General features: G+C 36.4%; 3 protein-coding genes across 3 annotated transcripts; 1 reads left to right on the top strand and 2 right to left on the bottom strand.

Annotated features, from left to right (window-relative positions):
- Nucleotides 1–77: 77 nt before the first annotated feature.
- Nucleotides 78–1,807, bottom strand: LOC105176533 (uncharacterized). Its single transcript, XM_011099357.3, has one exon. It carries the CDS (start codon nt 1,536–1,538, stop codon nt 276–278), a length of 1,263 nt encoding a protein of 420 aa, XP_011097659.2. The 5' UTR covers nt 1,539–1,807; the 3' UTR covers nt 78–275.
- Nucleotides 1,808–3,756: 1,949 nt separating this feature from the next.
- SMP1 (seed maturation protein) lies at nt 3,757–5,909 on the top strand. Its single transcript, XM_011099352.3, has 2 exons — nt 3,757–3,916; nt 4,729–5,909. Exon 2 carries the CDS (start codon nt 5,428–5,430, stop codon nt 5,761–5,763), a length of 336 nt encoding a protein of 111 aa, XP_011097654.1. The 5' UTR covers nt 3,757–3,916; nt 4,729–5,427; the 3' UTR covers nt 5,764–5,909.
- A 503-nt stretch (nt 5,910–6,412) lies between these two features.
- LOC105176530 (topoisomerase II-associated protein) lies at nt 6,413–14,369 on the bottom strand. The gene is made up of 5 exons (XM_088877020.1): nt 13,653–14,369; nt 12,940–13,085; nt 11,840–11,896; nt 10,923–10,986; nt 6,413–9,161 (listed from the first exon to the last, which is right to left on the bottom strand). Exons 1-5 carry the CDS (start codon nt 13,732–13,734, stop codon nt 7,060–7,062), a joined length of 2,451 nt encoding a protein of 816 aa, XP_088733146.1. The 5' UTR covers nt 13,735–14,369; the 3' UTR covers nt 6,413–7,059.
- Nucleotides 14,370–15,500: the final 1,131 nt, after the last annotated feature.

The raw sequence follows: 15,500 nt of genomic DNA, 5'->3' as shown, positions 1-15,500 counted from the left end.
TTAAAAATTTGAAATGTAGCTTTTAGTTTTGGAACTTGAGTTGGCATTGGAAAGAAGGATCATAACAAGAAATCATCTTGCAAAAACAAAGATCCCCTGGTTCATCGCTTATGTACATAAAGTAGTAATCTGAAAATTTGTCAAGGAAAAAACAGAAAACAAGCACACCCAACAGGGGAAACCTTCAAAAACAGAACATAACTTTAAAATCCACATTAATTGGATAAAAAGAAAAGAAGAAACTCTAAGTGTTATTACCAAAAAAATCTACTCTCTCAAGTCCGATCCGCACGGTTCTTATTGTGGCGCTGCTGACTTCTGTTTGCTCCTACATTACTTCCGCTATCTTTCTTCTGTTGCGAAGAGAACAAAGGAAAACCGAAAACACCAGATTTGGACGAACCTCGAAGCGAACAAACAGGAACGTTGAGAACCGGAGTGATACGGACATTAGCTGAATACGACCTCTCCACTCCTCGATGTTTGTATCTGGGCCCACCATTGAAAGTGCTCGGACTGCTGGAACTTCTCTCCAAGCTGTGGAACACGATTTTTCCGGAGGAGTTCATTCGAGGACTATCCACCGAAACATCACGGGCCGGAACTGTAGATTCCGGCGTCCTTCGCATCGGACTCCTGCCAACTCGAGCGGACGCCGTCGGGTTTTCCGACGTCAATGCCGCTTTGTGCTTGACTACTCGAACTTTGGAAAGATTGCTGGTGATTTGATGAGTATTACGAGGAACACTACTAGGCTTATCGGAATCGAGAGAGAACCGAGGAAGATCGTTGTACTCATGGCCTGATGAAGAGGAAGAGAGCGAAAGCCGGGAGGAGACTGGCATTGACTCGTTGTCCGTTTCCTTTAACAATGGAAGACTTAGAGATGAATCGACGGACGCATTTAATGCTGATTTTGAACCGCGATGAAGAAAGTTCTTAAGGCTTCTGGCAGCGTTTCTGTTATGATTATGTGACGACAATGCCGATGCTGTTTTCTGATCCTCCTGCTTCGCATTGCTGTTCTGATACAGTTTCTTCAAGCCGAGAAGCTCCTTCCAGCCGCTCGAGCATCTCGGCGCCTTAGGTGAAAACAAGTAGGGATCCGTCGAGGATATCTCACATCTCCGGCGACAATTTGGATCGTCAGGCGATCTGACATCAGACAACGCTGGAACTGATATCATTGACTGCCGGATCGTGGAGAGGTGTAATGGTACAAGCTTTCCGTCGAAGAACAGCTCATCAGCAGGAAGCATTGTGACCGGATCTTCGAGCCGGAACTCGAAATCCACGAAATCTTTTCCAGATATTTCTGGATCTGAGTCTTCCAGCTTCTCCACATCCACATTATCCGATTCCGCTTGGTTCTTCGCCGAAGTCTTAGCTGGGGACGCTTTCGACGTCTCCTCCTTGGGAAACTCCCGACTGGATGAGATTCTCGGACTCAGCCAACCATACGACGGACACTTCACCGAGGGACAGTCCAGGAAATTCTCCGGCGGCATCCCGATGTTGTTCACGCATGCTGACGCCATATCCGGCGATTATGCAACTCTTTATATAATATCAGCACCGGTAAATCACACCAAAACTGCTCCACCAAACCGGAACACACACTCAAAAAATATAGAGTGAAAAACACTGTCCCATCTCCAAAACCATAGTAAAACCTACAAGTCCAAAACCAGCAGGCAGATTGAGAGAGAGATTAAAGGAAAATTGGGGGCATTTTTTTTGTGGTTAGCTAGGGTTTGAGATACCTTGTGAATAGTGTTATTGAAGTTGGTGTACTAGGGTGTACCCCAGCATAGAGTACAATAAATAACAACAATCCTATAGTAGGGTCCTTATCCCACCCAATAGGGAGTTGACAACGTTACTCCCTAGTCAAAGTTCCGGTGACGTGGCTTAGAGCGGGAAATTTTAGTGGATGGTTCTTGGAAGCATCTGATTTATTAGTCGTGGAAAAGGATTTCTCTTTGATTAAGTTTTTATTTTCATTTTCGATTAAAAGTATATACTTTTAATCTATATACATTTTCGTGTAAATTTAAAATATAATTTGATTATATTTTATATTAAATTATGGTGTTAAATTAATATATTTTTAATAAAAATATATATAAATAAATAAATAAAAATTACCATTTCAAATATTAAGAACTGAAAATAAAAAATTCTAGGTAAGTATTTGAGACGATATAATGAGAAGTCGAGATTATGTAATTTTTTAAATTATAATTTAAATTAATGAAATTTTTTATTTATATAACAATTGTATTTTATTATTTTTTATTTAATTTAGTTGAAAACATAAGAGAGGCTATCACATCACATTCAATGTAGCTGCGTAATTTAGATTTTTATTTTTGATATTTATCTATATCTTAATATTAGGTGAAGTACTATTTTATCTGCTAATTTATATAATTTTTAATATTTAATTTAATTTAATTAATTAATTTGTTAACTTCTAAACCCTCACATTCATAGGTCTATTTTATATAAATAAATTAATAGTAATTACCAAGTGACTTCAGACATTTTAAAAATTTTTGCTCTTTAATATTTTGTATTCTTATAATTCTATTTTGTGATGATATTATAATAAACAAGTATATTTTACTTAGGATTTTGTTTTTTCAAAAACATATTATTACAATCAAACAAATAGCTATTATTTATTTTTTATTTTTTATTTTTCTGTATATACGTCGAGTATGTCGGACAACCAGCACATTAATATAAATAAATAGACAAGAGGGAAAAATATAATTTTTTGTCGGTCAATATCATTTAAACAAATTTTGGTCCCCTTTATTTCACGTGTTAACACTTTTGACCCACCCCCTGAACTTGCTAAGTTTGAACATAATTGGTCTGAATAATCAAATTTCTGTCAAAAACTAATGAAAATGCACAATGAAAAAGATAGGAAATAGGCTTGGGAGAATTGGTCCTTTGATTTTGTTATAAATTCATTTTGGTCCATTAAGTATTATTATTATCAAGTTTTTATCATTAATTTGCAAAAATATATAAATGTGGTCCAATTTAGATTTTTTTCCTCAATTTGAAAAATTTTATTGCCCAAGAGGTTCGAACCCTAATCAACTAAAATGATATTTATATCTGTTGCCACTAACGCTATGACCAACTTATGTATTTTAAACTCAATTATAAGCTAAATATCTAGAAGTATTTCAATATAGATTGATAATATATTACTATGTATTAAATATTGTTAAACAACTAATATATTATGTTGGTATAAATGATTAAGTCAAATATAAAAATATTAGCATTGAAAGTAATGCATTATTTTCTAAAATGCAAAGATATATATTTTTTTTTGCTAACACATCTCTTAAGTTCATAAAGGTTTATAAATATTTCAAAATATAGAATATATAATAATAAATATCTATGTAAACTTTATAAATACATAATATATATTGTTTGCTAACATATTTATTAATTTAATATAGTTTCATAAATATTTCTAAACAAACAATATATAATAATAAATTTATTAAACAAGAATAATAATGTATGATATTAGCATTAAAAATAATACATTGATTTTCAAGTACATAAATATATTATCTCTACTAAAAATCTTGATATTTTTAGATATAACTTTTTTAAAGAATATATATAATATATTAATTATTTAAAAATTATTTAAAAAACACAGTAATTTTTCTGAGGGATATGAAAAGAGTTAAGGGCGATGCAATTACCAAAATGTCCGGCTATCCGATGCTACTAAAATTAGGGTTTCGCAACCTCATATAAATACAACCGCGGTACCCGCAATTGCGCCACCCCCGTTTCTTCTAGAGGATTCGTGCACAGCGAAACGCCGTCGATAGTGAGAGACGTAGCCGGCTGAGCCGACATGAGGGCGAAGGTAATCGCCTCTTATCCGTCCCGTTTTGTATCTTTTGGAATGAGGTTTAGCGTTGAATTGTTTGTTTCATGTTGATCTTCACTTGTATTTCCTTTGTTCTATTAGTGATTCCGTTTGGATGGTTTTATTTTATTTTTTTTATTTCCTTATGCTTTAGAGTATATGTATATTATTGTTCAATTAGCTTTTGGATATGACTGTTATTGCTCTCTATGCCAGCGCGAGTGGATTTGATAGATGTGTTTCTTTTTCATTTATACATAATTCGGGTTTTCCTTCCATGTGATATTTGGCGATGATTTTTGTTTTGGCGTTATGCCTTATGTAGGTAGCTAATTGGGTTAAAGCATGCATATATTCCATTGCTCTTTTTGGTCTCTGCTATACACGCTTTATGTGCAAAGAAAGGGCCTACTCCTTTCAGATGTTGTCTTGGTATGGAAGATTTAATTTGATCCGTACTGTTCGCGGTATTTTGTTTGATGGAAGCGGCAAAAGGAACAAGAAGTTGAGTGTCATTTGAATACAAAATTTTGCAGAAATAAATTTTGTGCTAAAATGATGGGGAAATTTATGGTGTGATTGAGGAGATAATTAGTCTTAATAGCTGCCTTAGCCGTGATTTCGATTCCAACTTGTGTTTTTTGTGTTGATTTTTGTTGGTAAGTAGTGAACTTGGTGGATCAAAAGAAACAAGTTTGTGCAAATTGTAATAGACTTATCACCTTGACAGTAATGGAATCTGTGGATGCTGGCACTAAGAAAATTAGCTTTACCTCGAGATAACCCATGTATGTTTATCCATTTGACAGTGGAAGAAGAAGCGGATGAGGAGATTGAAGAGGAAGCGCAGAAAGATGAGACAGAGGTCTAAGTAGAGAATGGACAAGCTCTTTTGCAAGAACCACATTCCTTTTAATGATTGAGGGGAAGTTTTGTTAAAGGGCTCTGTCTAATGTCCTGATTTGATCCCTATTTGGGATGCTAGTTAATTATTTTTTTGACTCTTCCAAAGGACAGCTTTAGCTTCACTGTTCCAGTTATCTTTTTTTCATGCTAATTAATAGAGTGTCGTATGGAGACGTTGAGGACGACGATCTGAGATAATGCCTCCTCTCTCATTTCTGTTTTTTGCTGTAGTTTAACTTGATAAGTGATTGCAACCAAACAAGATAATTGCATTTATGCTGCTTCTATTGACCCTCAATAACTTTGAGGATGGATTTGGATGAATGGTTTGGAGGGGATTTAAAATGATTTCAACTAAAAAAAATGTGAAATTTTGAATTTAGTATTAGGGATCTGAATATGATCAATTTGAACACAATAGAGTGGCACAAGTGTTGATGGTAACCAAGTTTAAAGGTATAAAACACCTGTTGCAACGTGGCCTATCTACCTTGAATATGAATGTGCTGTTCCCACCTTAACTTGATCCAACAGTCCACGTGTTGCTGGAGAACAAGACACTCGTCACTCGCGTAGAGACGGTATAAGTGCCACGTTAGAACATGGTGAAGCTCCCCTACATAAACACAGCCGATGCACAGCATAGTGAATATATTCGTCAAAGAGAAAGGTTAGATATGGCGCAGAGCAAGGACGACGTAAAATACGCAACAGCACAAGCGAAGGTGTCGGAAGATGAAGCTGTGAGAGTGAGGTACAAGGGGGGAACCCCACTTGAAGGAGGGAAGATCGCGGATTCAGAGGCGGTGGACCTTTTCTCCGGCGCTCGTAACATTTCAAGGCAACAAGGAGAAGAGGGGAAGATGATCGCTGAGTCTGAACCGGTGGATGTTTTCTCTGGCGCTCGCAATATAGAGAAGCAGAGCAAAGAGGAATGATGCCTTGTATTGTAATATGTCCGAAAAGATGTTTCTTTTTCATAATTTCTTTTAGGAGGCATGTTTCCGCACGAATGGAATGGAATAATTCGGAGATTAGAAGTTTAAGACACTCCGTAATAAAGAATAAATTTTACGATCGATTATTCGTAAGACTCCTACGAAAATAAAAACTGTACAAGTATATTTTTCTAAAGAAAGTTTTAAAATCATGCTATACTCTCTTTGAAATTCATACACTTAAAAATTTTATATATATGAATGTGTTATGTGTAAGGTAATATTTAAAATTTATGTAGTTTTTTTATTTAAATCTGTATTTTTCATTTAAATTCCAATGACATGGAATTACATGTAAACTGAAAATTTTTAAATTAAAATACAAAGGAAATTCGAAGAAGAAATACAAGACGGGCTTTGATCGACTCATTACAAGTAATGCTACAAAGGCATAATTTGAACTTTCATTTGGATCCCAGCAAATTAAGTTATCAACTGACACTAAGATTATGTCCATAAGTTACTAAACATCATTGTCGCATGCATACTCTAGTTTTGATGGACCAAAAACCGTTAAATCAACTCAGTCAGTATGCATATAAGGGAAAGAAAAGAAACAAAGAACAAACGAAATGAAAATGAAACAAAGTTGAAAAAAAAGAGAATCTCGAGATAGGGGTATTGATTATGACTACAATTGTTGGAACTTACACATCTAAAGCTTATAGGTTGAAGGATTACAAAAAGCAAAGCAGATCAGAAGCTTCAAGACAATTAACTCAACAGCTCTTTGACAACAAAAACTTACCACAACTCACATTATTTCAATCCGGAAAATGAAAATTTAACAATGCGAAAGCAAACGCTGATACTTCTTCTTTATCAGACAGTATATATAGCTAATAGTACCTTCCCATCCAACAAAAGCTTCGGGATAAAGATGACATATTATCTTTGGCAACTCTTTGTCTAAACTCTCTAAACAAGTCCCCATTACTACTATTCAGGGACGCCCACCACAGAGCATCAAAATAAAGCTCCCCAACTCACAACCACCTGATTTCACACCCCTTCACCGTAATTAAAAACACATATGATGGCAAACTTAAAATTCCTTCCACCATGTGCCAGGGCAATGAAGACGTTGATGACTCTAATGCTCCAAAAATAAACCAAATTTCTACTAGCTATCGCCAGCATTTTCTCTGCTCGGGGCTTACCTTATACCAAGCTTCCTCCCCTATAAGATCCAACAACAACAAGTGAAACCAATATAAGGCCTCTTGATTCACAACATTATGGGTTCATTTGAGCGCTTCCTCCACTCTGACCACCAAAACCCAACACAGGCATAGATCGTTGTGCGAATTCTAGGAGTAGTTTCCTCTGTTGCTCGCTTGTGTGCGGAAGGCTCGCTCGCAATAACTCAACAGGCATTTCCTTACTAATCGCTTTGGCTACATCAGCCCCAATGGTTGCCTCAGATGGGCCCTGACTGAGAAACGACTGTACAACAGAGTCATATTTGTTAAAGCAGTACTTCGTGAGCAGGCCAAAAAATGCATCAAAAGAGGCCTGCCAAAATGCCCTGTTAGGCGGGCTGCAATTTCCAGCAGCATGTGGGTCTGTAAGCAGCTCGGTTGCCCTCTCAAGTACAGATTTAAGAATAACAGAAGCTCCATCTCCGGCAGGACTCCCGATGGGACGCAGTGGAGGATGCTCAGCTGAGCACACGACTGATGCAAGACAGGCAGCAAGAGCTTTAAGCTCCATAACTTGGACACAGGCTGACACAGTCTTTGCAAGATTGCTAGTTGTCGCAGACGCTCCAGTATCAGAAGGAAGGTTACCGAATAAGAACCTCAAATTGCGGAAGATGGCCATGCAAACAACTCGACTGAGTTCAGCAGGCGGAAGAAGTTGTAGATATCTCACAAGGAGCTTCCTGCCCTTGGGAAGAGAAACTATCCTTAGGAACACAAGGTCATCTTTGGGAGCTAAATCCACAGTGTGGCCATTTTTGCCTAGTGGGTCAACAAGCTGAAGAGACGATGCTAAACCTTCTAGCAGAACCTGTCTCCTCTGTCTCAACTGGCCCCCACCATCTGGAAACTGATTAAATTGTAAGAATCTGTCAATATCATCAATATCAAGTAGGAGGCTAAGTCCATCCTCAATAGTCACCCTCGCTGCAAGCATAGGCTCCTGTTCCAAAGGCTTCTCAGAAAGTTTTGATTCAGCACAGCCACTACCAGATGAATTAGCGGATTCAACTTCAAGAAGTGGTCTCGGCCTGCGTATTGAGGAGAAGGAAACCCTTCCAAGAGCATCGACCTGGAGAAATGGGTGTGGCTCATTGCTTGCACGAGCTTTGGAAGAACCATCCCTCAAATTAGTTGGACAGAAATGATGTCTCAGCTTAGCACCAGCAGATTTTCTTGCTAGGCAAGCTTGATGGTAGTAATCTTCAACATAAGGATCATTGCTATGAGTAGCTGCAAGCTGCATTCTGAGAATATTTTCAATCTCATCTTCGGTCATGTACTTCGCTTTAAACCTTGGCCACCCGCTGTCGCTTTTCTGGCTGCCAGAATCAGAGCCCTGATGAGGATAACGCATCCCTTGTCTACTTCGCAACAGTGACATAGCTCTCTGATCTCTTAAATCTGGCAACCCAAGCATATCGAAGTTGTTCATCAGAGGTGGTGATGGAGGTAGGTGAGGATTGAATAGTTGAGACTGCACCCCTGATAAATGGCTAAAGGATGACTGATATGGATTCTGCATTCTTGTTTGCTGGGAATGCTGGGGTGGCATCAGCTGTGCTGGCAGTAAACCATTCTGATGGGATAACTGTTGGGGTGAAAAATTGTTTGGATGGCCAGAATGATTCCCAGGGTATAAACTACTCCTACTCGCCCATTGGTTCTGGAGTTGACTATTAACTTGGAGACCATGAGGTAACTGAGGCAAATTTCCACCAAACTGTGGTCCATGAGACAAGTTATTCAAATGAACCTGAGAACTGGAGAAAGGAGAAAGATTAGGCGAAGCAATCGGTGGGTGATATGGAATATTAAGATGGCTAGATTGGCCACTTGGTGAAGCTTGCTGAGATCTGCCACCAGGGGGTGGATATGAAGTGAATGAAGATTTTGGAATAAGTATTGGTTCACTAGAATAGTTATGATGTAGCTTTGGCTGCTGTGGTGGATACTGCTGCTGTTGCTCAGGGTATGACGATGTCCGGTGCAACGAATTGGTTCCCATAAAATGGGGCGGAGAGGCATATGGATGTGAGGACCATTTTTTGCTTTCATGAACTTCGGCATCAAAAGCACGCTGATCAAACCAATTAGCGAAATCCGCATCTTGTGCCAACTCAGCAGCAGATGAACCTACAACAAAATAACATGATCAAAAGGATAAACTTGACCAAGGAACTAATTGAATCTCTACATGTCAACTATTACATCAGAGCTTTGAACTGTTTTTAGCAAATGTCTAATAATGAAAAAAACCAGTAAGATCAAGTTAATGACCGTGCGAGATTTCTGTTTGAATATACACTAGCATAAACTAATAAAAATTATTTTTTTCAACACAACTTAGTAATTTATACCGTAAAATAGTCCCATTAATTGTTTGAAGCAATCACACAAACTGAAAGAAGCAGATGTAGAGACACTCAACCGAAATAAAACTACTATCACCAAAATCCTGTAGGTCACAAGCAAAAAGGCAATACATTACAACTCAAACAATGCACCACATGATGTAAAACAATAATCCTAGAAACTTGCAAAAGTTGATGCAACTCCCAGGAGCCTGTAAACTCAAAAAAGTATACAATGTTACAAGGATGAGAGAAGCAAAATCTAGTGCCAATCAGCTGCTTGCAACTAATTTCACACTCAAGCTATACAATATTCAGAATTTAATCGATGGAGTTTCCCACAGCATGGTTCCTCAAACACCTCAACTCATGGCAATGGCAAGTATTCTGCAGATAGGATACATCCTACACTTGTTACTTTGGAAAAAGATATTAAGAAGGGAAGTCAGAACTTGGGAGGTTGACACACACATAGGAAATGCTTCAAAAATACCAAAGTTTCGGAATAATATTTGAATTTGGAGAAAAATGTTTGACAAATCACATAAAGCACTTTATTCAGCACGGGACTCTTTGACACTCATCAACTGCAGATAAATGTGGAACACTCCTACATATAGCGTTCAGTAAATATTATAGGTACGCATAAGTAAAAAACGTATCCAAGTAGAGCTTTCTATTTTCATTCAGCTGATATATTTATTTCAAGCAACAGGCTCTCAAGAAGCAGAGTTAGATCCCCAGCCTTATCAAAAGATACTGAAGCATTGAAGTGAACTCAAAAATCAGGTACAGATCAATCTCAGGACAATATTATGAAGAAAAACCTCATCCAATCAAAAAAGCTTTAGCCCATAACAATATTTCATTGCCCAGACACCCATTTTTCCACACTATCAGAGAGGAGCTAAAAGTCCCAAAAAACAGTCCACATATTTCATGCAACACCATACAATATCAGGTGCAACTACATAACAATAGATAAACCTTTTACTGTCAAATACTAATGGAGTTAAGTAAATGCAAGCATGAGATGACCCTGTATGGATATGCATGTGCCTGCAAGTCTACACACTGATAAAGTAAGATGTAAGCCATGGAGCTTCATGAAGTCAACTCTAGTTCATAGAACAACTCATAGACTCAACTTAATCCAGTTTATTCTAAATGTCAAACGAGAAATTGCAGTATTTTCCAGAAGTTACAATTCAATGTAAAGATATGTGGATGGCCTTAAATATTTGAGCAGTTAAAACTAGGGCAATAATGAAGAGTATTAAATAGTTGAACATCATTACAGAACTGTTAAAACCACATAATGTGCAGCACATAGAAGTTTCTTTTGGTCTAATCATGCTACTACTATCAAGTAATATGTGCTCAAGAGTCGAGTTAAAAGAGTATATATGATATTTTTCTCAATTATCAACAAAAAGTAGCCATGGTTTTCGTCTCAATGAACGACGAACACATGCAATCAGCAAATAAAATGCTACATATACCGCAAAAGCTTTAAATGGCAATGCAATTTAGTTGCACTCACTTTCTCTGGATCCCCAGCCTCTATTGACTCCTCCACTGGTTGGCTCACTGACAACTTTGTTCAACTGTATACAGAAAAGTAGAAGATAAATACATAGTGCATGAGGTACCAGTATCTCCATCCAGTCGGTGCAAACAGACTTGGTTAAATTACAATAACAAGGCAGAATTATCCAAAAACATTGAATGAGGGGAAGAATAAGGAATAATGCAGGTAACATACATTTGATTGATCAATAGTTCAATACACTGCCATCTACAGCAGACATTTTATGTATTAAGGAAGTAGTCAGGGAAACGAAAAATAGCAAGCAAACCCTCAGACAAATTAGCACACTACCCAAACAAGTGGCACCAACTACCAAGGAAGTAAAGAAGGGTTTTAGTTTCACTTCAATGTTCTTTGTCCATTTTGCTTGTTGAATCTCAAAAGCTAACCAGGTAAACAGACTACACGAAGATAAATATCTCATGCTTAGAGCTTAGTTCACTACAAGGTAACTATAAATAAACAAAGTATAAACACCCCAAGACAATAGAAAAAAGAGCTAACTTACTATTTATCTATTTGGAAGTCGTGTATTCACTTTATATACATATTTCATATTTCAATTTTATTTCAAGAACAAAGTTAGCCACCCACGGACATGGTTTTGGCCAACTTGTCGGTGATAGATAGATTTTTGTTGCTTTTCACTTTTGTAACCTAAAAAAAATATAATATATTATATCAAATCAGGAAAGATGGAAAATAAACACTACCCACATCCACACTTCCACTGCGTGTACACATGAGAGATATAGATGGAAAGAAGACAACGGAATAATTGAAAAGTTGAAGACATAGTTAAATTAACCAAAATCCATATCAACCAAATGAAAATCTGAGGTTAAATTGCACCATGCGTGATTTCTCACCTTTGAAAACGTGCTTGAAAGATCATCAATGTCAGATAGCGATCCCAAAACATCTCCCTGCAAACAGAAAGAGTCAATGTTGATATGAACTTTCTTAATAATTAAAAATCCAAAATACGGGCAACTATGGGTAATGAATCGGTATGCTCCTCCAGGGCTCCAGCGGGTACGCCAAAAAATTAATAACAACTCTTAATTCATTATGTCGCGCGATACAACCCATAGTTGTTAAAGGCATAAGGGTCATCAAGAGCAAGTGCGCACTCGTGGTGAGCGCCTTCTTGAAGCACAGCGCATATTTGTAGTAATAGTTCATATATTTATACTATTAGCATTTTTACCAAGATCAACATGTATAAGATTAAGTTTTTTATTTTTACCCAAAATTTTCAGGAAAAAAGGCAACTTATAACCAGAATTTTAGCAAGAAAAATCAGCACTGACTTAACAATTACAGCAAGAACAAAAAAATATATATTTATTAGAAATTTATTTTGTATTATGTTGAGAAAATTGGGCTATGACATCAAATAATATCAACAAATTACATCATCATAAAGTAATCAACAGCTCACCAAAGTTTCAAGAAAATGAAACAAAAAAGGAAAGGATAAAAGAGGTGGAACAGTAGACTGGCGCCGATTAGGGTTTTCTTCTTCAGTTCTTTTTTGAATAAAAAGCCAAGCTTAGACAGGCGCGCCATAGCACGTGTCATGGCTGCACCAAGCAAAAGCCTGGCCCACTGCTGGAGAGAGGCATTGGGCTCGCCTTTTCAGCCATGTGTCATGGTGCATGCCATTTACAACTATGACATACAATACCAAGGCAACGTGGATGCATGAGATGTGCACCACAGGGGGAGGGAGAGATAGCCACAGACAATAATAATTTATGACAGTCCAAGTACAAATTTGGCATTTAAATGATTACTCGATCACGTCTGATACCACTTTATCATGCATTCACGGAGATCTCATTAAAGACTTCAATCAAAACACTCAATGAAGTTCAACTCACTTTATGACCAGGTGCAACACAGCAACAAATGTAACTCAAAGAGAAGATAAGAATTTGAATTAAGTATGAGAACATTTAACAACCTCCTCCTTCTCAAATTGAAATTCTTCTTCCTCGAGCCCAACCGGAGGAAGATTATCCTCTTCATCTTCTAATCCCCCGAGCTCAACTTCCTCCACCACATCGCCACCAAAGAATTCATACTGTGAAGCATCAAATACAGCATTCCCTGCTCCACGAAACAAAATAAATTAAAAGCGGAAACACTATGAGACAAACCCTTCAACTCATGCTACTGCAAATTTTCAAAATGCATTCATGATCCCGGAGAAACCGTCAAGGAAGTAATGCAGCATAAACAAGACCTTTGTTTTTTATGCTCAAGTTGCAACAAAAGTCAACTCGCAATTCAGCTCTAGTTCCCGGACATATTACAAAGAAAGAACCAAAGTGTTATTCGTACAAGAAAAATTTATCCACATCCAAATTAACAGTTAAATATTCTCTTAAAAGGAACGCGTGACAATAAACACAGTCCACCATTAATATCTAAAATCTTAAACATACATTGAATACAGAAACAGATGGAGAAAACCCCAACTATTCTGTTTAATTTTCCCAAAACCCACGAATCAACTCAAGTAATTGCGAGACTTTATTGAACGTCCATGAAGTAAGATAACAAGACAACAAGGGAAATTGAAGTCAATGGTTGACACTTTAAAAGTAAACAGATCTATGATAACCAAATTCGAAGTTCAAAAGCATAAAATCTACAGATGAACGCTTGGCAAACCTGACGAATTTGTACCAAACGGCCTAAGATCCTGAAGCCCGGCTGAATCTTGCGTACTTCCCCCACCTCCATATCCATCCATTTCAAGATTTTCTGCTCAAATAAACAAAACCCAGAAAATCTTTCACTCCAAAACCACAACCAAGCAATAAATATCCTCTTGAATGGCTATAAAAAACCCCCAAGATAACCTTCCAACCTCAATAACCCGAACAAAGCGACTAAATGCAAAAAAAAAAAAAAAAAAAAAAACAAACTCTCAGAAGCGAAAACACACAAGTCAAACCGTCAAAGCAAAATCTAAGACATGTGAACGCGCCCAACTAATTCTTGTCCTACAACTTTCTAGGGTTTCTGAAGCGGGAAGATCCGTAAAACGAAATGGGTACCGCAAAATCATCAGCGAATTACGGAGAAAAAACAAGAATTCATGTAATATCCCCCCGGGTCCCTAATCTTTAAGGATAACGATTAGTCCTCCGTTCCCAAATTATAATCCCTAATAAAGGAGAAAGCAGAAATAATAATGAGTGGAACTGAGGAAGAAACAGTAAGGGCAACGTGTCCGGGTGCGTGCTATATATTTATATATATAACACCTGTGTGTATCGTTTATGGAAGAGATTGATTGTATTGATTGGTAAAATTAGGGTGGGGGCGGGAGAACATTTGCCCTTTGTGGGTTACAGAGACAAAAGTAAAAAGTTGGGCGGAAAGCTTTTGCAAATCTGCAAAATTACTGGTGCTGTAATGTAGTTATCTATTCTTATGTTTGTTTTTGCATTTGAGGACATCATTTATCAGTAATACCTAAAAGGGACCCGGTGGATGGCAAAAGCTTGGGGGTCCCGTGTTTTTCTTTAGGTGGCTCACAATGACGTTATATGTTGAAAATTGAATATATACTTTTTTTTTATTTCTAGAAATTAAAGTTGTATTTATGTGGCCCCTTTTTTTTATAATTAACAATTAGAAAATGCTTAAAAATCGAATTTCCTTTTTGTTTCAAATTTTGAAAAATATTTGTTTCACCGCGACTTTTATTATCGAACATCTGTGCTAATAAAAACGAAAGACCCTCTACACTCAGTCGCACTAATATTTAAACACGACAATTTTACTCCTAATTATATTATTTTATAATTTATTTTTAATTACTCTTTTTTTTTTTACACCAAAAATGACTCAATATCATTTTAACACTTTTACACCAATTCTTTTATTACGTCAATAATACCTTAAACTGTTTTTTTTTAATTTATATATTATATTTTTATATAATATATTTTAAAATTATTTATTATATACACACATAAATAACCTACTACAATAGCTAGTTTTTCTAAAAAAGTAGTTTATTTCCAAAATAAGTAAAATATATGAAAAGAGTATTTAGATCATTTTTGGTGTGGTATTTATTTGAAATAAAATGGAAAAATTTTATTTATAGGCAATTTTGGTCATGGAGTGTACTTCTAAAAAGAAAGCTTATGATTCCAAATTCATGTCCGTTTTTGGAAAAACTAAATTCCACGTGTGATTTTTTTGTGGATCGACTTAAATATTTAATACGCTTATTCAAATAATTGTTTGTTTTTCTTCATTAAATCATATATGATTTTTTAAAATATAATAACAATAATAATATAACGAGCCATATAAATATTTCAGTCGCGGTTTCTTATTATAATATTTAAAAAAAGTATATTATTATAATTTTTTATTTTAGTAATAAAAAATAATTAACTCGGAACAAAACACACAAATCTTGGAATGAATAATTTTGCAGGAGATGAAATTACATATTTGGCTAAATTAGATAGTACTTGTTAGATCGAATCTGGCAAA

The sequence above is a fragment of the Sesamum indicum genome, linkage group LG13 (assembly GCF_026168435.1).
Source record: "Sesamum indicum cultivar Baizhima isolate 11 linkage group LG13, ASM2616843v1, whole genome shotgun sequence".
NCBI lineage: Eukaryota > Viridiplantae > Streptophyta > Magnoliopsida > Lamiales > Pedaliaceae > Sesamum > Sesamum indicum.
Note: the sequence above shows the minus strand (reverse complement) of the source record. Positions and strands in the feature narration are given on the sequence as shown.